Below are 25,601 nucleotides of genomic sequence, written 5' to 3' on the forward strand. Positions count from 1 at the left end.
TTAAAAACCACACACACAGAACCTCAGGCTTTCACATTTACAAATAAACACACATTTACAATCTGATTATTTTTTTAAGGTGGAGGACATGTAAATACAGCCTCTGAAATAATGCTTTTTTGGGATATGTTTAATAAAATTAACCTAGAAAGCAGAAACTTTAATGTACTCAAGTAGTAACCACCCAACATTTTAAAAATAAAGCCTGAATGGTCTTCAGATTCCTAAAGGAAAATCCCAGGTAGACGTGCACTGTGGAGAAAGACGCTTGGAAGCACCTCACCCCAGTACTGCTTGTGGGAACAGAGCAGGTTTTGGGACAAGTCATCTCCAGAAAGATCAGTGGTCACTGCCTTCAATGAGGCTCATGCCACAGTAACAGCCAGCCCTCTGGTAGCATGCCCAGCCACTCAAACTCACCTGGGGACATGCAGGGCCTGGCCTGGAACAGCCAAGTCCCCTGACCTCAACAACCATCCTCCCTCCCTGGAGTCATGGGGGAGGGGCAGCTAAAGAAAGCACAGATCCTGTTGGGGAAGATGGTGTACGTAGGAAGTATGTTTTTATCTTCCCCCAGACATAGACAAATCTCCTAAAAACTTCTGAAAACAGGGAACACCACTAACCAGACAGGCCACACAGATTCCACTGAGCTCTGTCTACCCCTCAGCCTCATGCCTTGGCCTCTGAGTGTCCCTTCCCAGGGACATGAGATGAAAGCCTGTCTATACCTTCTAGTCAAAGCACACAGTAGGACAAAGTACACCTAAACTGATCACGTTTTAAGAGTGGGGGAGAGAGACGGGTAGCGAGTGTTTTTACAACTGCTGATAGCACCCCCAGGCTCACCCCCACATGAGGACTTGGATTTTGTGTTTACACTCTCAGAAGTGCTCAGTAAGCATCCAACACTGCCCACCTGGAAGTGACCCCAAATGGGCATCTGAGCCTCTGACAGTGGGGGCCTGTGCCTGAAGTCCAACCCCTGCAGCCCTGGAGAAACAAATGGTGCCAGAGAACGTGACACAGAAATAAAGGTGCGGGCTTCCCTGGTGGCGCAGTGGTTGAGAGTCCGCCTGCCGATGCGGGGGACACGGGTTCGTGCCCCGATCCCGGAAGATCCCACATGCCGCGGAGCGGCTGGGCCCGCGAGCCATGGCCGCGGAGCCTGTGTGTCCGGAGCCTGTGCTCCGCAACGGGAGAGGCCGCAACAGTGAGAGGCCCGCGTACAGCAAAAAAAAAAAAAAAAAAAAAAAAAAAAGAAATAAAGGTGCCACCTGTGAGGGGAATCTGAAAAATATGAAATGTCCACAGGGAAATGGTGACCAGGAGTCCTCTGGTGTAGGACGTCACTGTGAGGGATGTCTGGCTGAGTTTCCCTCCCATGGGAAAGGACCAGTCCTCTGTCCCTCCCAGCTGCCTCCCAGGCTGAGCCTCCTCGGCCCACAAAGGGTTACGCCTGCCATTTCCATGCCACCTGCAATGTGCCAATCGGGTGTCACATCAAAAATGGGAGGCCTTAACCCTTCCAGGGCTGACTCCCTCAGGGCCTGGCCAAGAACGCAGCCCTGACCACCAACTTCATTGAGCTGGAAATGGCAGGAGGTTTTACACAGAAAATTCCAGGAAGGGCCAGAAGAGCCTTCTCCAGTCTTGGGAGGAAATGTGAGTGGAAAGTGGGAGAACCAAATGTGCATCTTTCATCATTTTCAACAGGACACCCAGCAATGTGGTGACGCCACTGCCTGGAAGCGCTGCCTGGGCTCCTTTGTCAGCTCCTCCCTGCACACATCCTGCGGCAGCAGGGCCGGAGGCCGCCCCAAAAGGCTCAGAGCCAGCAGGGAAACCTATGTCTAGGACTAAATAAGTTTCTGGTCTCCATGAAGCCCATGGGCCTAAGAAACAGTTTCTACTGGTGCACAGTTCTTGCAGCACTTCCTGCACAGCTGTGAGAGCTGGAACAGAACTCCTGCTTCTCTCCTCACCCTGTAAGTGGAAGCCTTCCCCTTGGGCAGGGGGTTGTTCTGGGTACAGATACCTACAACAACCTCCAGGAAATAGCCAAGCTGACCTAGAGCATATTACATTAATGGTCATTTTGTAAAACATGCTACTCAAGGTAAAAGCAAGGCCTCACCCCAGCCAAGGCCCTGCCGGCCTCTCTGACCTGTCTACTGCCGTCCCCCACACGTCCCCCCTACCCCTCGACCCTATTCTCTCAGCTCCAGCCACTCTGACATCCCAGCTGCTCCTCTGAAAACCAAGTTTACTCCCACCTCAGAGCTTTTGTACTTCCTGCTCCCCCTACCTGGAAGGTCCTCCCCCAGGTCTCTGTATACCACTCTCTTCTTCAGCCAAAACAGCCAAGTTACACGTATCTCCCCTCCATGTATGCACTTCAGTGGGTCTCTACCCCTTTCCCATTTCATCACCACTTGACATTCTATTTACTCATCTCTCCGTTTACGTGTTTGTCCCTCCCACCCCATCCCCCACAAGAACAGAGACTATCTCTTTGTTCAGTGCTACCGTCCCAGGGCCCAGGACAGAACAGGTGTTCAATATGTATTTGTTAAACAGATGAGAAAAAGTACTTTCAGAACTTCCAGCTATGGCACTCCCCTTCCTGGTTACATAAGCCAAAAAGTCTTCATATCAATAGAAAATATAATGATCAAAAACAAACAAAACCCTTACTTCCTACCATATATGAAAATCAACTCAAAATGGGTCAAAGACCTAAATATTAAAAGCTAAACCTACGAAACTTTTAGAAGAAGAGTATGTAAGCGTAAATCATGACCTTCGATTTGGCAAGAGATTCTTAGATATGACACCAAAAGCTCAATATCAACAAAAGAAAAAAGATAAATTAGACTTCATCAAAACTAAATTCTTTTGTGCAAAACAGAGTGAAAAGATCAACAGAGCGGGAAAAACATTAGAAATCATATCTCTAATAAGGGTCTGGTGTAAGAATATATAAAGAACTCTTAAAACTTAGCAACAAATCCAATTCAACAAAACAGGCAGAAGACTTGAAAAGACATTTCTCCAAAGACAGACAAATGGCCAATAAGCACATGAAAAGATGTTCAGCATCATTAGTCATTAGGGAAATGCAAATCAAAACCACAATGAGACACCACCTCTCATCCACCAGGATGACTATTTAAAAAAAAAAAAAAAAGGAAAATAAGCATTGTTGAGGATGTGGAGAAACTGGAACCACCACATATTGCTGGTGGGAATGTAAAACGGTAAAATGGTGCAGTAATGTGAGAAACAGTCTGGCAGTTCCTCAAAAAGTTAAATACAGAATTACCATATGACCCAACAATTCTACTTCTAGATATATACCCAAGAGATGTGCATTTATTCAAACAAAAACTTATACATAAATGTTAAAAAGCAGCACTATTCACAACAGCCAACAAGTAAGAACAACCCAAATGTTCATCAATGGGTGAATGGATAAACAAAACGTCATATATCCATACAATGAAATATTTTTCAGCCATAAAAAGGAATAGGGCATGGGGAGGGGGAAGGGTAAGCTGTGACAAAGCGAAAGAGAGGCATGGACATATATACACTACCAAACGTGGGGTAGATAGATGGTGGGAAGCAGCCGCATGGCACAGGGAGATCAGCTCGGTGCTTTGTGACCGCCTGGAGGGGTGGGATGGGGAGGGTGGGAGGGAGACGCAAGAGGGAGGAGATATGGGGATATATGTATATGTATAACTGATTCACTTTGTTATAAAGCAGAAACTAATAAAAAAAAAATAATAATAAAATAAAATAAAAAAAAAAAAAAAAAAAAAAGGAATAGGGCTTCCCTGATGGCGCCATGGTTAAGAATCTGCCTGCCAATACTGGGGACATGAGTTCGAGCCCCGGTCCCGGAAGATCCCACATGCCATGGAGCAACTAAGCCCGTGTGCTGTAACTACTGAGCCTGTGCTCTAGAGCCCGCGAGCCACAATTACTGAGCCTGCATGACACAACTACTGAAGCCCACGTGCCTAGAGCCCGTGCTTCGCAACAAGAGAAGCCACCGCAATGAGAAGTCCATGCACCCCAACGAAGAGTAGCCCCCACTCGCCGCAACTAGAGAAAGCCCACGCGCAGCAACGAAGACCCAACACAGCCCAAAATAAATAAATTAAATAAATAAATTTATTTTTAAAAAGGAATAAATTTCTGATTCATGTCACAATGCAGATGAACTATGAAAACACGCTAAGTGAGACAGGCCAGACACAGAAGGCCATATAGTATATGATTCCATTTATCTGAGATGCCCAGAGCCACATGAATCTATAGAGACAGAAAGTATCGATAGATTAATGGTTGCTAGGGACTGGGGTGGGGCACAGAGGTAGGGGAGTGCAGGAGTACAGGCTAACACGTACAAATTTCACTTTGGGGTGATGAAAATGTTCTAGAACTAGAGGTGATGGCTGCACAATATTGTGACTGTAGTAAATGCCAATGTACACTTTAAAATGTTTTAAATGGTGAATTTTATGTGAATTTTACTTTATTACTTTTTAAGGCAGGAAAACAAAAACCAAAATAATCTTAACCTCAAGGGCCACAACCCCTCTATGGCTGCTAAACTACTAAAACGCAAAAGCAGGTTTACTCTGACCCCCAAGAGCACCGAATAGGGTCCTCAAGGAAAGACTCCTTTGTGTAACAAGATCCCAAACAATCGAAGAGCCATTGTCCACTGGGATGCAGTCCTTCCATGAGCAACAACCGTCAGCTTCTCACAGCAACCAAGGGGGCCACAGCAAGCCCACGGTACAGATGGGAGTGTGACCACGTGGGACACAAATGGGACAATTTACCAACAGGGAGCCAACTTGGAGAGAGGGCAAGACCTCTGATGGCTGGGGTCACACAGGCCACCACTGCAGATCCGGATTCAAGTCAGGTCTGTCACAGGCTTCACACTGGGATTGTGCCAGACGCCTCGGTCTCATAGACATTTCACTCACGCATTCAACCAAACACCTGCTTAGTTTCTACCAGGGAGCAGGGGCTAACTGGGCCCCAGGGACACCCTTGGGGTTTCAACAAAAGGCCTCCCATCCATAGCAGCATAGCCCCAGTAGGCCACTGCGGGGACACACACAGATGTGTGGGGTAGGCAGTGGACAGAGTAGGCTGAGACATGGGGCTGAGGCCCCTCGCACACTGGGAGTTGCAATAATCCCTAGATCACACATAAGGATCAAATCTGCAAAGCAGTGCTTTTTATAAGACAAAGTCATACTGGAGACCAGCTAACTACCTATTTTATCCAGTCTTAATTGGCTATGGCTGCTTTGGACAGACCACACCAATAGAGAGGTGAGATTGATTTCTAATGAATAATATATTGATTTATGTCAGAAAACAACATATGGGACATTACAGCATCAGGGTGTTGATGCGCTGTGGTGATAAAATGCACTCTGGGTACTGGGGGAGGTGGGCGGAGTGCTCCCAGAACGGAAGGTGCCATCAGCATCACACTACATTAGGTCAAAACCAGAATGCCTGGTTCATCTCTGCACACCTCAGCTTCCTCACCTGTAAAATGAGAACAGCGCCCACTTTATCACTAAGGTTCTTCAAGGGCTCCATGAAGGTACTGTAAGTGTTATTACAGAAAATGAGAATGCTGTTAACAAGAGGCTGTCCCGCTTGACAGGCTACTGGTCACAGCCCCTCACAGCAATTCCAGAATCTCTGCTGAAGGTTTTCTGCTTGAATTTTAACCACAAGCGGCCACCATCCTCACTTTTGTAAATGAGTGTTTCCCCTGCCCCGGGTGACATGAATCATAAAGCTCCCTGAGGGAATGCCTGGGTCAAACCCCATCTTCCAAACTTTTCATTACGGAAAATTGCAAACATACCCAAAGAAGCAGCAAGAACAGCACAATTAACTGCTCATGCCCACCACCCAGCTTCCATGGTTGTCAGACGACCACCTTGGTCTTTCACACGCCTCACACCCACTAGCCTCTAAGAAGCAAATGCCATACAACATGCATTTATGAACAGTTCAGTGTTTATCACTACAAGGACACAAAACCACAATCCCATGATCACACCATCAACAATTAAACAATCATTCCTCAATCTTTGTTGAAGTCACGCTTGGCTGAAACCTATAGGTTCCCCTGCCGCTTTCTTTTCAATCATATGTTGAAGAAATCAGGCCATTTGTCCTGTTTCCCACAATTGGGTTTTGCCAGTTGGCATCCCTGTGGTATAATGTAACACAACCCCAATATCCCAAAACTAGATTTTGAGGTCCAACCAAGCACACATCCCCCGGAAGCATGTGCACCCTTCCTTGGGGACTGGAAGCCACTGCGGTCCACTGTCTAAACCCACCATTTCATCAGATGCCTGCAAACGTATGAATTTATAATTCCATCGTTTCATATTAATTAGCCAGAATGTTAATAGCTACATGATCCATTAGCCACATGTGGCTATTTAAAAAGATTTAAATCAAATAAAATTAAAACTTGACTTCCTCAATCACGATATTCCAGGTACCACACTGGACAGTGCGAGTAAAGGATTCTGGAAAATTCTGGCAGCACTGATCTATCTTCGAAGGAAACTAGCTCTTACCCACTTTTTTGTTCCTTGCAAACACAGTCCATAGAGTAGAGGCAGGATAAATGCTTGCTTCTTTCCTTATACCTACCAATTTTCAAAATGAGTTGATTCCCTAACACCTTCTGAAGGGCACCAGTGAGTTTCTTCCTCTCCTTTGAGCACCAATAGGAACCCTGGATTTTTTAATACATTTGATGCTCCAACTCAGGGACTAATTCTCATTCCCATTTACCTGCCCCACCCTTGGTGGGGTGGAGGGGGGGATTCCTTCTGACACAACCCTGGTACCATCTTATACAACTGGGACATTCCCAATGCAGATTTAGAATTAAAACATTTTCACTTAAGTATTTTGATCTTTTATTTGCATATGTCTTTCATCTTAAAAATTTTGGTTCTTTTTTTTTTTTTTTTTTTTTTGCAGGGGGGGCGGGTCATAGTTCCCTAACCAAGGATCAAACCCAGGGCCCCAGCAGTGGAAGCGTGGAGTCCTAACCACTGGACCACCAAGGAATTCCCAATTTTGGTTCTTAAAGACATCAATTACTTGTTTTCTCTTACAATATATAACAGTAAGACTATGGGCATTGTTGACCTGAAACCAAAAATATGATTCCTAAAAACAGTTAAAGATTTTTTTTCTAATTTTTGCCTTTATGGCATATCTCGTATCTTACAATCAAACTACTATGATTTAGGGAATTCCCTGGTGGTCCAGTGGTTAGGACTCTGCAATCTCACTGCCGAGGGCCTGGGTTCGATCCCTGGTCGAGGAACTAAGATCCTGCATGCCACATGGCATGGCCCCCCAAAAAAAGGAAAAATTAAAAAAAAATAAAATATAAGGCTTCCCTGGTGGCGCAGTGCTTAAGAATCCGCCTGCCAATGCAGGGTACAAGGGTTCAAGGCCCTGGTCCAGGAAGAACCCACGTGCCACGGAGCAACTAAGCCCGTGTGCCACAACTACTGAACCTGTGCTCTAGAGCCCACGTGCCACAACTACTGAGCCCGCATGCCACAACTACTGACCCCACATGCCACAACTACTGAAGCCTTTGTGCCTAGAGCCTGTGCTCCGCAACAAGAGAAGCCACTGCAATGAGAAGCCCACGCACCTCAACGAAGAGTAGCCCCTACTCGCCACAACTAGAGAAAGCCACAACTCGCCACAACCAGAGAAAGCCTGCGCACAGTAACGAAGACCCAACACAGCCAAAAATAAATTAAATAAAATTTTTTTAAATAGTAAAATAAAATATAAACAAATACACATGTCTATATCCCACCCCCACCGTTCCTTATGAGGGATAAAAGTGAGTGCAGTACATCTCTTTATCCTTCACCTTATAATTTTTTCTACTCATTTCACCCTAGAAATCCCATCACCATGACAAGAAGGCACCCCTCCTTCCTCTGCTCAGGGGCTCGGCTCCACCCCACTAGCGATCCAGCCCCATCAGTCCCAGCCCCAAATGACAAACATCTAAGTTATTTCCAGTTTTATACTTCAGAATGTTGTAATGAACAGTCTTGTCACAATCCTTATTTTTGACAGTCTATCTCTGGCATACATTTCTAGAAGTGGACTTGCTGGAGCAAAGTGGTAAGCAAATCCCCCTCCGAGGAGTTGTGAACCTCCAAAAGCAACATATGGTGCTGCGTGACTCCCACCAAGAGAATGGTGTACACCTTTCAGGACAAAGGGTCAGAAATATCTTAGGGAAGCTCCAAAGAGCATTATTCTTAGTATCAGAAAAGACTGAGTATCTTTTATGCCTTGGCTAAGGGTCATCTGCATTTGCTTTTCCTGTTTGTTTTTCTGTAAGTCACACCCATTTTTGATCTTAACACCAAGCACAAGGCCAGTCTCTCAGCATGTGAGCAGTATATGTAGCTGCTGAACGAACAGGACCCGACCCGACAAGCAAAATTCAAGGGTGGACACCAATTCCATTAGCCCAAGCAGGCAGCCTGACCCTCAGTATTCACACCGACAGCCACATACACTGTGGGGGCATCGTGTGGGAGCTGTGTATGCACCTCAAGACTCCCCAGGACCCAGCCCTCCTCCTGCCTTGCTCTTCCTCTGTGCCCGGAGTCCTGGGCAGCAGGAATGGGGAGGCCTCAGCTGACTTTAGGCCATGGTTCAACTGAAAGTGGAACAATCAATCAATCTGCTGAGCTGACTTACACCCACGACAAAAAGTACACAAGCTGACATATTTATACATCTCTTAAAAATAACTGCTCAGGGAATTTCCTGGTGGTCCAGGGGTTAGGACTCTGTGCTCTCACTGCCAAGAGCCCAGGTTCGACCCCTAGTCAGGGAACTGAGATCCCACACCGCAGCCAAAAAAGAAAAAAATAGGGTGTTTTTGCCTGTTTGACATCGACCACCATCTGCCACAACCATTCACAGACCATCCTTTCCCGTCAAGCCCCTTCACTCACCGGGTACAGAGAGGCAGGGCCAGAGGGAACACCTGAGGGGGCTTCCAGAAATTCCCTCCGTAATCACCAAACTAACTGCTTTGTAATGCTCTGGCTGTGTCTTCCTTGTTGACCCTGTGATAGGAAAGGAGCAGTTTTCTTTTATTCATTCATTCACTCAGCAAGTACTTACTGCTCGGACTATGTACTTCCTAGTTAACAAAGGGCCCGGCAGAGGTGGGGTCACCCAGCCGAGGACCTCAGAGAACCCTAAGCCAGCCCGCTGCCTTCAGACAATGCCCTGGGCTATAGGACAAGGGGTGATCACTCACCCCTCTGGGCTGCAGATAAGACCTTGTCGAGACATAAAGTACCATGATTTTCCAACACTAATGTCCAAAGAGAGCCTGTTCACAACCAAGCGCCAAACCCACTTTCTAGGTGGCTGGCTCACTGCATGCTGCCACCAGCACCAGGTAACGAGCACTGTCAACACTGATGATCCTCAACTAGCCTAGGAAACCGGCATAGAGTTTGAGTCATTTTTTGTCTCCAGAGAGCTCTGGGGGCCTGGGGCGGGGCTGGGGGGGATGTAAAATGGTGCAGCCACAATAACAACAGTCTGGCAGTTCCTCAGAATATCAAAGACTCATGACCCAACAATTCCACTCCTAGGTATATATCCAAAGGAAGTGAAAACAAGTCCACATAAATTTGTGTACATAAATGTTCATAGCACTATTCATAATTACCGAAAGGTGGGAATAGCCCAAATCTATCCCAGATGAATGGACAAACAAAATGTGGTCTATCCATTCGATGGAATATACTCAGCCACAAAAATGGATGAAGCACTGATTCATGCTACAGAGTGGATGAACCCTGAAAACTTGCTGAGTATGAGAAGTTAGACACACAAGGTCACAGATATTATGTGATTCCATTGATATGAAATGTCCAGAACAGGCAAATCCATAGAGATAGAAAGTAGATTAGTGGTTGCCAGGGGCTGAGGAAGGGAGATTGGAGAGGGACTGCTAATGGGTGTGGGGTTTCTTTTGAAGGTGATGAAAGTGTTCTGGAACTAGATAGACGTGATATTTGTACAATTCCTGAATATACAAAAACATCACTAAACTGTATACTATAAATCGGTGAATTATATGGTATGCAAATTATCTCAATTTTTAAAAAAAGGTTTTTTTTAATACCAGTAAAGTTTGTTTTTGCTGGGTAAACATTCTGGAAATGTTTTCCTGACACCAGGATTACCTGACCACGCCCATACTATCATCTTGCTATATGCAGATAAGAGCTGAAACCTCACAAACCGACCCCCAACCCTTGTCACATACCTTGCTCAGCCCAGCAGACAGTTCTTACCCTGTGCAGCTGTGACACTGTTTAAAGGGCATACACCCCTTGGAAAGTCACCAGCCAGCTGGCCTATAAGAGGAAGCAGCTAACCAACCCAGGATGTCTCCAAGCTATCTCCGTGTTCTAAGACGTCCCTCAGTCCTACGTTCTTCTCCAGGTAGGCAGCCTTGGCCCAAAACATCACTGGCCTGATAGTAATAGACAAAATCCCACCTGGGTTTTGGGCTCTGTCCTGCTGGGTCCCGAAAGCCCTGGACAGAGTCTCCACCTGAGAGCCCTAAGCAGTAGGGGATGGCTCAGTTTCCCCACAGGCACGGGGTGCGGTAAGGGCAATGAGCTCCAAGCACTGGTGGTTAAGGATAAATTCTAACGGTTTCTGTCAGCATTGGGAAATCACAGGAATGGCCAGAGGGCAAAGGTCACTTGGCCAGGATTATCCTCTGCCCCTGATGCTCACAGAGGACAGTTCATCCTACTTGGGCCTGGCCTTTTCAAACGAGTGACCCCTGAGATGCAACAGGAGGCCATCCTGGAGGAGGCAGGGCCTAGGCAGCCCTGTGGAGATGGCCCACTGTGCAGTGCCAGAGGTACCTGTCTTCCTCCTTCTCCTCTAGGAGGCGGCCATCAGCTCCTAAAGCAGTGCTCTGTTTCAAATGTCCAAGGACCTGAATAAGGCCTATTGGCTAAGTCAGTGCCTCCATTCCACAGATACTAGATATTACACACTCACCTGGCTTCTGGGCATGGGACGGTGGTCCTACCAGCTGGCCATGGTGCGAGCTATGTCAAAAGGCAATTTCCGTCAACGTGCTGGCCAACCTAAAGCAAAGAACAGAGGAAGAAACACTGAGCTTCCAAGGAAAATTTCTGGAATGTACAGTTTTAAATGTCTCCAATCCCTGGAATTAGGAGATTCTAGATTTCAGCCAGAGCTCTGTGTCTGCTACCTTCCAAGGGAGGGCAAGCTGAGGAAATCAGTTTCTATCAGTCTCTGATGTATGACCCAATAAGGTACACTAACCAATAAATACTAACATCTCAAACAGTACAGATCTCATCTCTAGCAATATGGATGGAGACAAGAGGTGGTACACAACCACAAGCCAACATACTGAACACACAGAAAACAGTTCAAGGTTTTGATGATAATGGTAATGACATTAACAGCAGAAATAGAAATACTAGCATTTAATAGATGTTTAGTAGTGAGTTCCAGGTACTATGCTAAAATTCAGTATCTCTTTGAGTCCCCAGGACAACCTTAGGGATAAGTTACACAATCACCCTCATTTTACACATAAGGGATCTGACATGTCTGGTATTCAGGAACTTGCCCAGGGCCACCCAGGTCTCCCTCTCCAGAGGTGACCTCTCCCCTGCCCAACAGAGACCCCAAGGAAACCATCCACCATTACAGGCAGTGCAGAGTTTGTCCTCAAGAAGCTGAGAGCATGAGGTGCCCAGGGACGGACAAACTTCATCTCCCACATGGAGGCGGCTTCACTGCCATAGGGCAACTATAAGTTTCACCCAGGGATCAACTCCAAAGGTCTTACACTGCCCAGGAAGAAAGAGGCTGCCTGTTTTACAGATAGGAAAACTAAGGCTCAAGAATGTTTAGGAACTCGCCCAAGGTCCCAGAGACAGCATGGCCCCAGAACTTCCTCTCCTTTGTGACATGAGATGTCCAGGGCTCTGGGCACAGAGATGGAACCCAGTGAACCAGCCAAATCTCAGACTCCCAGGCAGTTGCCAGTTGTAGCTTGCCAAATATTGTCAATATCACCTCTTTTGTCATTCTTTGCACCCACATGACTACCAGGAGCTTGCTCTGATATGAAAACTTTATTTTTAAGCTGGGTTCACAGCAATTCACACAGCTCATGGATGGCGAGAAACACTCCCACAGGAGAACTTGCAAAATAAGCAAATATCAGTGAACTCTATGGAAAGACCTTTGGGAACCAAGGAGCACACAGCATCCTCCTCAGTGAGGGCCAGGGCTGCTACAGCCACCACCAGGGCTAGCTCCTAGGGAGAGGGGCCCTTTCTGCCACTCTTTTTGGCCCCATTCAGGCTGGGAAATGCAGTAGATGCCATGAATCTTAGTTCTCTCTCTCTCTCTCTTTTTCTTAATATTTACTTAGTCAGTAAGGCTGCGCCGGGTCTCAGTTACAGCACATGGGATCTTCGTTGCAGCACGTTTAGCTGCGGCATGTGGGCTCTTAGTTGCAGCATGCATGTCGGATCTAATTCCCCGACCAGGGATCGAACCCAGGCCCCCTGCATTGGGAGCGCAGAGTCTTACCCACTGGACCACCAGGGAAGTTGCAATCCGAGTTCTTTTACCTCCCAAGCCAAGGCCTCTCTCTGCCATGGAGGGGGAAGCCTCAGAAGGTAGGGGTCCTGGGCTTTTCCAAGTGCCTACTCTCTTCAGGATCAAGGTCAATATACAGAAGTCAGTGGTATTTCCACACAATGGTAACAAACAACCAAAACTCAAAGCTCTTAAAAAAAATCAATTAATACTACCATAAACGTGAAATACTTAAGGATAAATCTGATTTTTTTTAAATGTGCAAGACCCATAAGCTGAAACTACAGTAAGATGTCGCTAAGAGAAATGAAAGAAACCTAAATAAACAGAGAGAGATATGACTTTTCCATGGGTCAGAAGGTGTCAGTTCTCCCCTAAATTGATTCATAGATTCAAAGCCCCAATCAAAAATTGCCAGCATGGGACTTCCCTGGTGGCGCAGTGGTTAAGACTCTGTCTGACAATGCAGGGGACACGGGTTCAAGCCCTAGTCCTGGAAGATCCCACATGCCGCAGAGCAACTAAGCCTGTGTGCCACAACAACTGAGCCTGTGCTCTAGAGCCACGAGCCACAACTGCTGAGCCCACGTGCCACAAATACTGAAGCCCGTGCTCCACAACAAGAGAAGCCACCACAATGAGAAGCCTGCGCACCACAACAAAGAGTAGCCCCCGCTCGCCGCAACTAGAGAAAGCCCGTGTGCAGCGATGATGACCCAACGCAGCCCAAAATTAAATAAATAAATAAATTTATTTATTAAGGAAAAAAACTGCCGGCATGTTTTGCCGGAAAAAACAGGCTGATTCCAAAATTTATATGGAAATGCAAAGAACCTAGACTAGTGAAATACTGAAAAAGAAAAACAAATTTGGAAGACTTACCTAACCTGATTTCAAGACATACTATATGTAAAGTTACAGTAGCCAAGAGAGTATGATATGAATGTAAAGACAGACAAGTAGACAGACGGAACAGAATACACCCATGCACATGTGGACAAATGATTTTCAACAAAGATCCAAGTACCCTAACTCCGTGAGACCACAAGACACACTGGACATTTTCCTGAAGGGTTAACCTGCGAGGAAGGTGACCTTAATCTGTTATCATAATGCATCCAGTGCATCATGGGGCAGTATGCAACATACAAGAAGTTTTAAGGTCACCTCAGACTTTCACCCTCCACCACAGCTTTCCCCACCTCAGCTCATGGTACATTCAGTCTTTCAAGATGCTCAGATTAAAATCTGGAGCTTCTCTGGTGGCGCAGTGGTTGAGAGTCCGCCTGCCGATGCAGGGGATGCGGGTTCGTGCCCCGGTCCGGGAAGATCCCACATGCCGTGGAGCGGCTGGGCCCGTGAGCCATGGCCGCTGAGCCTGCGTGTCCGGAGTCCGTGCTCCGCAACGGGAGAGGCCACAACAGTGAGAGGCCCGCGTACCGCCAAAAAAAAAAAAAAAAAATCTGGAGTTGCCTTTTTTTTTTTTTTTTTTCTATTTTGTGTGCGCCATGAGGCATGCGGGATCTTAGTTCCCCGATCAGGGATCAAACCTGTGTCCCCTGCATTGGGAGCGAGAAGTCTTAACCACTGGACCACCCGAAATTCCCTTTTTTTTTTTGGCTGCAGTTGCCTTCTTGATAGGACTACCCATCATCCAGTCTACCAGGAAATCCTATTGATTTTGCCGTCAAACACATCTGGGGTCCCACCACTTCTCACACCTCCACTTGCCACACTATCCTCCCTTAATACGACGGAGGTCTGCAAACTGGACCCCCTGCTTTCATTCTTCAGCTCGAAACCTTCCAAAGGCCCTGCAATTGCTCAGAGAGAAGCCCCATCCTCTCTTGACATGTCCACCCTCCTCCAGCCATGCTGGCCTCCAACACACCAGGCACCCTCCCACCTTGGGGTTTTTAAGGTTTTCAACAAAATCCCCGATACTTTATAATTTTAACAATCGATTCTTCAATTTGCATCCCAAGTTGAAAATGACTTTTGAAAACATAACTACCGGGCTTCCCTGGTGGCGCAGTGGTTGAGAGTCCGCCTGCCGATGCAGGGGACACGGGTTCGTGCCCCGGTCCGGGAGGATCCCGTGTGCTGCGGAGCGGCTGGGCCCGTGAGCCGTGGCCACTGGGCCTGCACGTCCGGAGCCTGTGCTGCGCAACGGGAGAGGCCACAACAGTGAGAGGCCCGCGTACCGGAAAAAAAAAAAAAAAAAACCATAACTACCATACAATAATCTCTGAATGTCAACAAATGCCCAGTCCATATTCAGCTTCACACAATTTCCCAAAACCGTCTGTACACAGCCTGCTCTAACAGTAGGCGCCAGCCTTTGTGCGAGCTGCTCTCTGCCTCCATCACTCTCCCCCCCCATGGCTGTCTCCTCCGTGTACCCCCAAGTCACTGCTCAAATGTCTCCCTCAAAGAGGCCCACCCTGCTCACCCTGCCCTTTCTCTCGCACAGCCCTGGCCCCTCCTCAAACTCCACACAACACAGCTACTGTATCTATGGACTTTCTCACCCGGCAAGAACATAAATGCCACAAGGAAAGGGGTGTCTGCCTGGTGCCTGATATCATTTCAAGCACCTCCAACAGTGTCCGGTGCTCAATACATATTTATAGAATGAATGAGCAGAGATGGTTTAACACTGAGGGAGAAAGAACCAATCTGAGGAGTTCACACACCAGCAACCCCTTGATACAATTAGAGCAAAATTCACGAAGGAGCAGAAACCAAGCAGAGACCACTTAGCACCATCAGGACTGGGAGCATTTCTCTAAAATAAACTGTAATCACTTTCCACTGGTGTATCATTTGGGCTGCTGTGCCATCTACCCCACACTGGCTGGGTTTATAGAGCTTTTACTGTTTTTATTTCCAACCCATATATTTAAAACAGTATCAAGTAACCCTTAAGTACACAATTACCAACTCATAAGAGACTCTTCCACTCCCTTGATAAATCATTATGGTTTGGCTTTGACCCTGCACCTGGGTACTCCACTTACATGCATACACACACAACACCCCGAATCTTCGACCTACCCAAACAACAATTTCCCAGTCTGAAGGAGATCACACTTGGTAAGGAGGCAGTGATTGGTGATTTACATGAAATCAAGTCACTGCACTTTGGGCAACAAAAGTCCACTGTTGCCACTTCATCCTCTCCAGCTCAGGCAAGAGAGGTCTGCTCCCTTTTAACCTGAGGGGAGGAGCCCCCGGCCAGAACACTGGCTGCTGTCTAGGGAGCTCCAGTTCCTTAGAGATGCTCCAGCTGCAATGCCCATGGCCAGCCCAGGGACAGCTCTCAGAGGCCATGGGCACCTGATGGGTAAGCCTGGGCTCTCCAAGGTGCCCCCCAGAGGGTCCCATCATCCCTTCCGAGGCCTGACCCTATGGAAGCTGCACACCTCTGATCTCCTCCTACCACCGTCTGCACTCACCAAACACTTGTGCAGTCTCTCAAATTCTTCAATTGTATCTGCACCCAAATATTTACCACTCTGGTTCTAATCCAATCCCAGGAACATATTAAGCCAAAAAACCTCCAAGATGAAACCCAGCAATAATACTATTCACCTTCTCCCACCCCTAGGTCCACAAAGTCCACTTGTTCCACACAAAATGAGCACCCCACCCAGACCCTCTCTGCCCACAGTCTTAGCGACTGTACTGCTAACTGTCAAGGAGAGGAAGTCCCCAGCTAGCTCTATGAGAAAGGGAGAAACTGAGGCAGGGCAACAGTGGATCATCTCAAGGAAGCCCAGAGGTCACACTGCTCCAACATGCGCTGGCTGGCTAGGGAAAGATTAACTTGGATCAGAGTCAATTCCCTAATCCAAGGGTCGGCAAACTACTGCCTGGGCCTGTTCTGGCTAATGGCTTTCTTGGGACACAGCCACGCCCACTCAAGTTTGCACTGTCTCTAGCTGCTTTCACCTACGGGGCAGAGCTGAGTAGTAATGACAAAGACAGTAACGGCCGAAAATACTGACTACCTGATCCTTGAAAGCAGGAGGGAACCATGGCCCTAACAGGCTCTGCTGAGCATTAAAGGGACAAAGATGACTCAGGCAGAGCAGCATGCCTGAGACAAGAAGTCAAGGCAGAGGCACAGCAAGGGGGTGCTTCAGCTCCACGTCAGCCCCAGGGGACCAAGCAGTACTTGCTCTCCCCAAGGCAAAGAGCCTCATTAACCCTATATCCCCACAGAGTGAGGGAGAGCATGACTAGGCAGACTAGAGAGGCAAAGAACCAACCCCATGAGGGCCAAGGAGCCAAGGACAGTGAGGCCAGCTGCACAAGCCTATCCTTGGCAACCAGAGCTGGCCGGTCTCCACTGTCAAGCCAAAGCATCCACCAGGGTAACGACCAGTATGTGCCCTCCAGAACCCCGGTCTGCCCCTGCCTCTCCTCCCTCTGCCACAGTAACCACGGCCTCACCAAGAGACAGACTGTCCATTCCCTACACTACGCCAATGCAGCTGTTCCTAAAGCTCGTTAAAACCCCCCAACACCCCCAACACCTCACCACAGCCCTTAAGGCCCTGACTGTTTAGGCGCAGGTGACCCTATGAAGTCATCTGGCACGCACACAGTATTTGTACACACACCATGCTCCTGGCTCCAACCACACAGGCCTTGTTTCGATTCATCTTACCCACCGTATCTGCCTTCCTCCACGACTGGGCCTTTGCACATGCTGTTCTCACTGCCATGAAAGTCCTTCCTTCCCCCTACTCACCTTTCAGACTCAAAACATGTGTTACTCAGGCACCCTCTCCCCGCTTCCATCCCCGAGGACTACAGCTCCATCACATGGCACGGCTGACCTTGACGTCTGACATCAAGCATCCCACTAGGTTCTCTCCCCCAAATGCTCTACACTCCACAAGAGAAAGGGCGCTTGCTCACCTCCTTATCCAAGGCCCAAGGAGGCATGGAGTAGAAATGACAAAATGGCATCCTCTGTGAGTTATCAACCACTATGTTTTCACCACCAACTTGATGCAAAAACATAACAATATAAATATAACATCAGGAAGAAACAATATGGAGATAGGCAAGGCCACAGCGTCGCCACAGCCCCTGCAGAGCCCAGAGCTTCTTGGGGTGGGGGGGAGCTCTCCCCAACTCCCTCACATGGCTGTTTGGAGAAAGGCGCCTGGAGATTCCCATAGGCCTCAATGGCCTTGTGTCTGGAAGGGCCTCCCCCATCACCACTAAGAAGTGTGACCTACCCCAGCACCCATTCACCCACACCCTGCACTCCCCTCCCCCTTTCTATTGCCAAGATTCCATATCCCTCCCTAAAAAACCCATCGACAATCCTTCCAACAGAAGCCCCTGCCCTCTCGAAGACTTGACTTCAGCACGACCCTCCTTTCTTCTGAGCATCCCTCCCTTTCACACTACCAGACCATCCTGATGATAATGAACAGAATCCTACTGATGAATCACACAGCCAACTGCTCAGCCACGACCCTCCTGACAATTAAACAGTCCGTCCAGCCTGGGGCCAAATCCAACTGTGCCCCTGGGAGCCCACCTAGCCCCTTAGGACTCAAGACCATTCTGAGGACCAAGTGGCAGGCCCTGGCTCCAGGCAGGCTCTCAAAGAGAAGCAACTAGTTCTTACTTTGACTACTATGATTAATGTTGTTCCTCAAAATATTTTGATTCCTAGGCTTCCCTGGTGGCGCAGTGGTTGAGAGTCCGCCTGCCGATGCGGGTTCGTGCCCCGGTCTGGGAGGGTCCCACGTGCCGCGGAGTGGCTGGGCCTGTGAGCCATGGCCGCTGGGCCTGCGCGTCTGGAGCCTGTGCTCCGCAACAGGAGGGGCCACAGCGGTGAGAGGCCCGCGTACCGCAAAAAAAAAAAAAATTTGATTCCTTATAACAAGGTTCCTTTCAGTGTTTCCACCCTCGCTCCCTAGCAGCTGTCCAGGCAGTCCACTCGGCAGTTCAGAACTTCAGATAAACCCCCATACTTAAAATGCCCAGGGATCAGGAACTTCCCTGGTGGTCCAGTGGTAAAGAATCCGCCTTCCAATGCAGGGAACGCAGGTTCGATCCCTGGTCAGGGAACTAAGATCCCACAGGCCACAGGGCAACTAAGCCCACGCGCCACAACTACTGAGCTCGCGCGCCTCAACAACAGAGCCCACATGCCTCAAACTATAGAGCCAACACACTCTGGAGCCAGCACACAACAACTAGAGGAGAGAAAACCCACACGCCACCAACTAGAGAGAAGCGCACATGCCACAACGAAAGATACTGCATGCCTCACCAAAGATCCCACGTGCCGTAAAAAAAAAAAAAAAAAAAAAAGAGATCCCACATGCTGCAACTGACCCAACACAGCCAAAAATAATAATAAATAAAACAAAGTAAATGAATAAAATAAAAAATAAAATAAAATTTAAAAAAGCCCAGGGATCAAATGTTCACATCTAGACAAGTCTGAGACTTTGGTAGGTGTTTGAAATGTCTAGCATTAGGGCATTACGATATTAAAGGATACCTTGAAGAAAATGTCACAAGAACAAAAGAGGAAATAACTTCTGTGTTAGTAACGAGTACCTACGAACTAGAGTTTCCCCTTCTGTGCATACACACCAATATGTGCCATACGAAGGGAATTCTCTAACAAAGAGCCACAGAAAACCAAGGAACACCTTCAATCTCTGTGCTGAGCACTGGAGGAGAGAAGACCTCAAATCTCCCTGGACTGTCCCCCTAAATCTCCTGCAGACTCCAGTTCTGTGTGTCTCTACTGAGGGGAGGAAGTGCATCCAGGCCCCACCACTCTAGGGACCAAAGAACACCCACGGAATCATGCTCCCAAGACGATGTTACAATGAGCCTTCTAGAACCACGTATACCTTTTCCTTTTTTTTTTTTTTTTTTTTTTTTTTTGCGGTATGCGGGCCTCTCACTGTTGTGGCCTCCCCCGTTGCGGAGCACAGGCTCCGGATGCGCAGGCCCAGCGGCCATGGCTCACGGGCCCAGCCGCTCCGCGGCATATGGGATCCTCCCAGACCGGGGCACGAACCCGTATCCCCTGCATCGGCAGGCGGACTCTCAACCACTGCGCCACCAGGGAGGCCCTCCTTTTTTTTTAAAGCCCCTAGTATCTGGCATAAGGTAGACCATCAAAATGTGAGTGTCTCTGTTCATTTCTCCCTAAGCTAACTCTTGGAGGATAAAAATGCATGCTCTAGGCTTCCCTGGTGGTGCAGTGGTTAAGAATCTGCCTGCTGGGCTTCCCTGGTGGCGCAGTGCTTGGGAGCCCACCTGCCAATGCAGGGGACACGGGTTCGATCCCTGGTCGGGGAGGATCCCACATGCCGCGGAGCAACTAAGCCCGTGCACCACAACCACTGAGCCTGCGCTCTAGAGCCCGCGAGCCACAACTGCTGAGCCTGCGTGCCACAACTAGTGCAGCCCACGTGTCTAGAGCCCGTGCTCCGCAACAAGAGAAGCTACCGCAATGAGAAGCCCGAGTGCAGCAACGAAGACCCAATGCAGCCAAAAACAAACAAACAAACAAACAAACAAATAAATAAATTTATTTTAAAAAATGCATGCATGCTCTCATAAGGATGCAGGATATTTCTGAATTCAGAAAGGTTCTGGGTTTTTTTCTTTTTTTTACTGCGCTAAAATATACATAACATAAAATTTACTGTCTTAATCATTTTCTTGGTCTTAGTCATTTTTAAGTGTACAGTTCAGTGGCACTAAGTACATTCACACTGTTGTACAGCCATCACCATCATCCAGCTCCAGAACTTTTTCACCTTGCAAAACTGAAACTCTGTCTCCATTAACTAACTACCCATTTTTCCCTCCCTCCCATGCCCATCCAGGCAACCACCATCCTACTTTCTGTCTCTATGAATTTGACTACTCTAGGTGCCTCATATAAATAGAATCATGCAGTATTTGTCCTTTTCTGTCTGGCGTATTTCACTCAGCACAATGTCTCTTTGAGGCAGAACAACAAATCATTTTAACCTTTCGAGGCCTTAGTGTGTACAGAACAAGGCCCATGGGCCTGGTACACCCACAGCCAAAAAGCATGGCTCTAGAACCCTGTTTCCCAGACCAGCCATGTCCCTGACATGTTCTACTATCAACCCGTCCTTCCCTCCACTCCCCAAATAAATTGCACAAAAAGATACTGGAAAGACTTAGAATAGTGAGATGAAAGCAGCATCTAATGTTATACCTCAGATGGACTTCAAGTATGCCAAGTCTCATCACCCCAGTTCTTGCCTCCCAGAGCACTCTGTCTCCCCAGGACACACCTATTTCAGCCCCATCTCACAGCCATGAACCAAGGGAGTCAAGAAATCCCTGTCAGATGAATGATAAAGATAACTAACTCATCTTGGGCACAATCTTTTCCTATATGTGGAAGCCAGAGATATCACAGCACAAGCCAAACCTATTCCTTGGAGCACCTCAGCCAGAACTCAGAAACCCTTACGCAAGCCCACTGGTGGTGTGAGCCCTGAGGTCCAGGCACGTCAAACTCAAGACAACAGAGACACAAACAACTAGGCCCAACAGGGCACTCAGCAATCAATGTCACTGAAGAGGAAAACACTGCATCCCCTCCTCAAGGTCTGAGTACCAAACCCACTTATCTTGTGAGGCTGACACAAAGCCAGGCCCAGGGGAGTCAGTCACCACACTGGCCAAGTCCATGGATGCTATGTGGGAAAACAGTGACACCAAATGACCCCACATGAGGTACCCAACTCCAACAGGAGGAGGACATTTCGTTCATTACCAATAATTTCAGATAGAAACGCCCATAGCACCTCAATTATCACTTTGGTTAACTGCTCCAGAATAAGGAGAAGGGCAAAAATGATTTTCCGGGGTTCCCCACCTAGTTTGGCCTGGGCAAGCAGGCAGTCTCCTTTCCAAACAGACATGTCCCTGTGTGGCCTACGACTGCAAAATATAGTGTCCTCCTGGGACGACTAACAAGGGGGAGGCTGAGGAGGTAACTGAGTCTCCAGGACCACTTGGAACAGAAAAATTTGAGAGTGAGGATCACAAAAAGCCCCAGCCACAGAAGATCTCCATCATAGCAGGTGGCCTGAACAGGAGGTTCCCAAAGCAGTGGGCCTCATTGCCAAGAAGGCACCATCCAGGTGGCCTCCACGTCACACAGCATGTCAACCAGCTGTATCAGTATTTATTTTCATGTCAAGAAATAAAACCTCCAGCCATTCCATTCTTGTGGCAAGTTTTCTTGAGTTTGTTTTTAAAGAAGCAACACCTTATTTATCACACAATCTCCTGGAAAAACAAGAATCCTTCTTTCACCAAGTGGAGGACTAGGTGTCCTCCACTGCCTCTGAGGGGTCCCGGGCCCTGGCCACAGGCGCCATGTGCTGCCTCAACCCAGGTCCTGTGGCCGTGGGCCTGTGTGTGCTGAGAAAGCAGAAGCAAACCCACCAGCTGAGCACCTTCTCCGTGCCGTAAAGACAGACCCCAACTCTGTGATGACACGGGCACCAACCATGACCTACATATTCATGGACAGGGCAAAGACCTGCACATCACCCCAAGTCTCTCTGAGGAGCAACATGAAGGCCATAGGCTGAGCCCAGAGTTTATACTTCCTCACCGGCCATCTTCAAACAGGCGGTCTTGGTGAACAAGCAGCAATCTGACGCAATCTGGTAACTAGGGCAGGTGCTCCCCACAAGTTTAAGAACCGGTATCTCACTTTCCAGAACTGGAACAGAGAAGGGAAAACCTGTTCAAGAGCACGGAGGGAGCAGTGTTCTGTGCTGGCCCCACTGTATATAAATGAAGACCTACCTGGGCCTAAAGGAAAAAACTTCATGGTCTTGAAATCCAAACAAAATCTAAAAGTAGTTCACAAAGCTTATCCCTGTAAGGTCCAAGGTAAGACTATTTTGGTCAGGTAGCAACAGGTAGGATGGCAGAAATATCACCAAAGAAATGTAAACTGGGGGGACTTCTCTGGTGGTGCAGTGGTTAAGAATCCGCCTGCCGATGCAGGTGACACGGGTTCGAGCCCTGGTCCGGGAAGATCCCACATGCTGAGGAGCAACTAAGTCCGTGTGCCACAACTACTGAAGCCTGCGTGCCTAGACCCTGTGCTCCACAACAAGAGAAACCACTGCAATGAGGATCCCACACACCACAACCAAGAGTAGCCCTCGCTCGCTGCAACTAGAGAAAGCCCGTGCGCAGCAACAAAGACCCAACCAGCCAAAAATAAAATAAATAAATATAAAATAAATAAATTTATTAAAAAAAAAAAAGAAATGTAAACTGGGCAGACCACACAGTCCAGGAGAGGACCTCCAGTTTTCACCTCTAAAACGCACTCCCCTACTCCCCCACCCCCTCACCCCTGCGGCACTTGGGCACTTCCTGGGAGGCAGGGCTACTGTCTGCTCACTACCAAGGAAAGCACCCACCAGCTGTCCCACTACTGCTGGACGGACCTGGAGCCTCAGTTGGCCTCTGCCACCTTGATCCTCATGAAGGGTCCCATCCTCCAGGCAGGCAACAGGAGACTGAGAACAAGTGACTGAGGTCTATGTAAGGTGGTACTTTCCAGAACACCAAAGGGTCCGCCTAGATCCAAATCCAGAGCAGCTAGTGAGTACCCAGGCAGGCGGCAAGGTCAGCATCGTCCACACACAAACCTCCAGATGCTCCCTAGCTGAGTTTTGGACAGAAGGGTGGCTTTGGTAGAATTCTGGAAATCTAGTCTGATGCTGGGTCGTCAAATACAAAACAAGCTACAACCATCTGAGCAACCAAGCTTTCCTAAGAGGCAGAATTCAGTTTCTCTATCTGTCAGGAACCAGGTCAAACAGTCAAAACCATCTAGTAACTTCTGACACGTGGCTGGAGCCATCCAACAACCACATCACAGCATTGATGGCCGTGACTGAGGCCACATGTTCAGCCCAGGAGTCCCGAGGCCTCATGGCAAGGTCCAGACCAACAAGCCAGTTCCCAGCCCCAGACACTTCATCATTGCCACAAACTCTGATGATGTATCACAATGATCACAAAAACTGCATGAGTGATTAAAATGCTGCAAGGTTCCAAGGAAGAAACTACAACGATGGCAACATTTATCAGTAAATTGTGGCTTACACTACATAAGCCAATTAAGAACAAATTAAGAGGGACTTCCTTGGTGATTCAGTGGCTAAGACTCCACACTCCCAGTGCAGGGGGCCCAGGTTCGATCCCTGGTCAGGGAACTAGATACCACATGCCGCAACTAAGAGTTCGCATGCCCCAACTAAAAAAAGATCCTGCATGCCGCGACAAATATCCCACGTGCCGCAACGAAGATCCCACGTGCCTCAACTAAGACCCGGTGCAGCCAAATAAATAAATAAATATTAAAAAAAGGAAAAAAAAGAACAAATTGAGAAATGACATGAACAGACACCACATCTTCCTGACAATGTACCCGACGATAAAAGTATGATCAGAGGAGGTCAGGAACAGAGGGGCTCCTCAGGGAGGGTGTTTCAGAGAACCATCAAACTGTCCTCACTGCCCCCAGCCCTTATAAGGTAAAATGAGCCCAAGATGGAAGAAGCAGAGCCTTCCCAAGGTCTCAGAGGAGGTAGGGGAGGGTGGGCTACACCAGGCTTCTCTAGGCCATCAGAGCTTCCCAGCACCTTGCATAGACACTTCCCATCACTTTATCCTCACAGAAGAGCCACTGGGGAGAACAGGTGCTGGGCAGACACAGGGCCTTGCTGGCTGGGAAGAGTTCTGCTTGACTCAGCCGAAGAGCCAGCATCTAGGGAGCAAGCAGAGAGTCAGACACATAGAGAAGCCCGCTCCTGGAGGAGAGAGGCAGCAAAGACCAAATCCCCGGGCCCTACCAAAACTTTAGAAGAGTGAAAGGCCTGCTTCCTGGGGTGCAACGGCGAGGACACCAGAATTTTGAAATACGCTTTGTTTTGGCTTCCGCTGCGAGTTGGAGATTTCCTTGCTGGCAGAAGATTTTAGTACTAAACCTGATGTGCTATGAGGTACAGTGCAAATGTCATGTGAATCTCTGACTTAAACTAAGAAGCCCAAAGAAACCTGTGGGCTGCGCCCTCAGTGGGACTTTGTCTCTACCTGAGACTCACCCCAGAGTGGGCCGGGGACCCCACAAAAGGCAGGACTCTGCCACACGAAGCCCATGTCCAACACGGACTGAAATGTCTTTCCTCCATTTGCACACATACACACACGCACAAGCACATATAGAGCCATCACACACGTGCATAAGCACATGTGCACACGCACACACAAGGGTGCACACAAAACCAATATATACAGGACACCACATGGGCACACGTGAGGCCAGCACACACTTTATCTTCCAGGCAAAGGTGTACTCCTAAGCTGTCAGTTGTTGAGAACGTAGACCACACATTCCAGAGAAACACTGTCCTAAGCAGGGTCAGGCTCCCAAGTAGCCCACAAAGTCCACCTCATTCCAATGTTCTCAAAGCACAGTCCTGCCAATACAACCCAACCCAAAGCAAGAAGTCCCCTGGGAAGTCACCTCGAGTCCCAAGCCACCAGCCCTCCCAGACCAAAAGGGGCGAGGAGGAGAGAGGAGGAGGAGTGCCACAGGGGCAAGGGTAGGGGTGTTCACTCACCTCACCTTTACTGGGCCAGCCTTGCAGGGACCCTCTGGCCTCCTCCGAGGCCTACCCCACTGCCCATGCTCTGTCACCAGCCACCTCACACAGACCTAGGTCCTACCTAACCATCCAGCACCAAGATCCATCCTGAGCCCCGGG

At 48.3% G+C, this 25,601-nt stretch overlaps 1 protein-coding gene across 12 annotated transcripts in view; it reads right to left on the reverse strand.

The window, feature by feature from the left end:
* GATAD2A (GATA zinc finger domain containing 2A) overlaps positions 1-25,601 on the reverse strand; it is a 99,639-nt gene that overhangs the window by 50,083 nt on the left and 23,955 nt on the right. For 6 of the 12 annotated variants that reach the window (XM_082622148.1, XM_082622143.1, XM_082622147.1 and 3 more), the window contains exon 2: positions 11,170-11,258. The exons of 4 other annotated variants lie outside the window; for them this stretch is intronic. In XM_082622148.1, coding sequence (XP_082478274.1) covers positions 11,170-11,184 — 15 coding nt within the window. In that variant the 5' untranslated portion in view covers positions 11,185-11,258. Of the gene's footprint in view, positions 1-9,083; positions 9,198-11,169; positions 11,259-25,601 lie in introns of all 12 variants that reach the window. 2 more of the 12 variants (XM_082622150.1, XM_082622149.1) reach the window with 1 other exon arrangement.

The sequence above is a fragment of the Mesoplodon mirus genome (assembly GCF_964341445.2).
Source record: "Mesoplodon mirus genome assembly, chromosome: 5".
NCBI lineage: Eukaryota > Metazoa > Chordata > Mammalia > Artiodactyla > Ziphiidae > Mesoplodon > Mesoplodon mirus.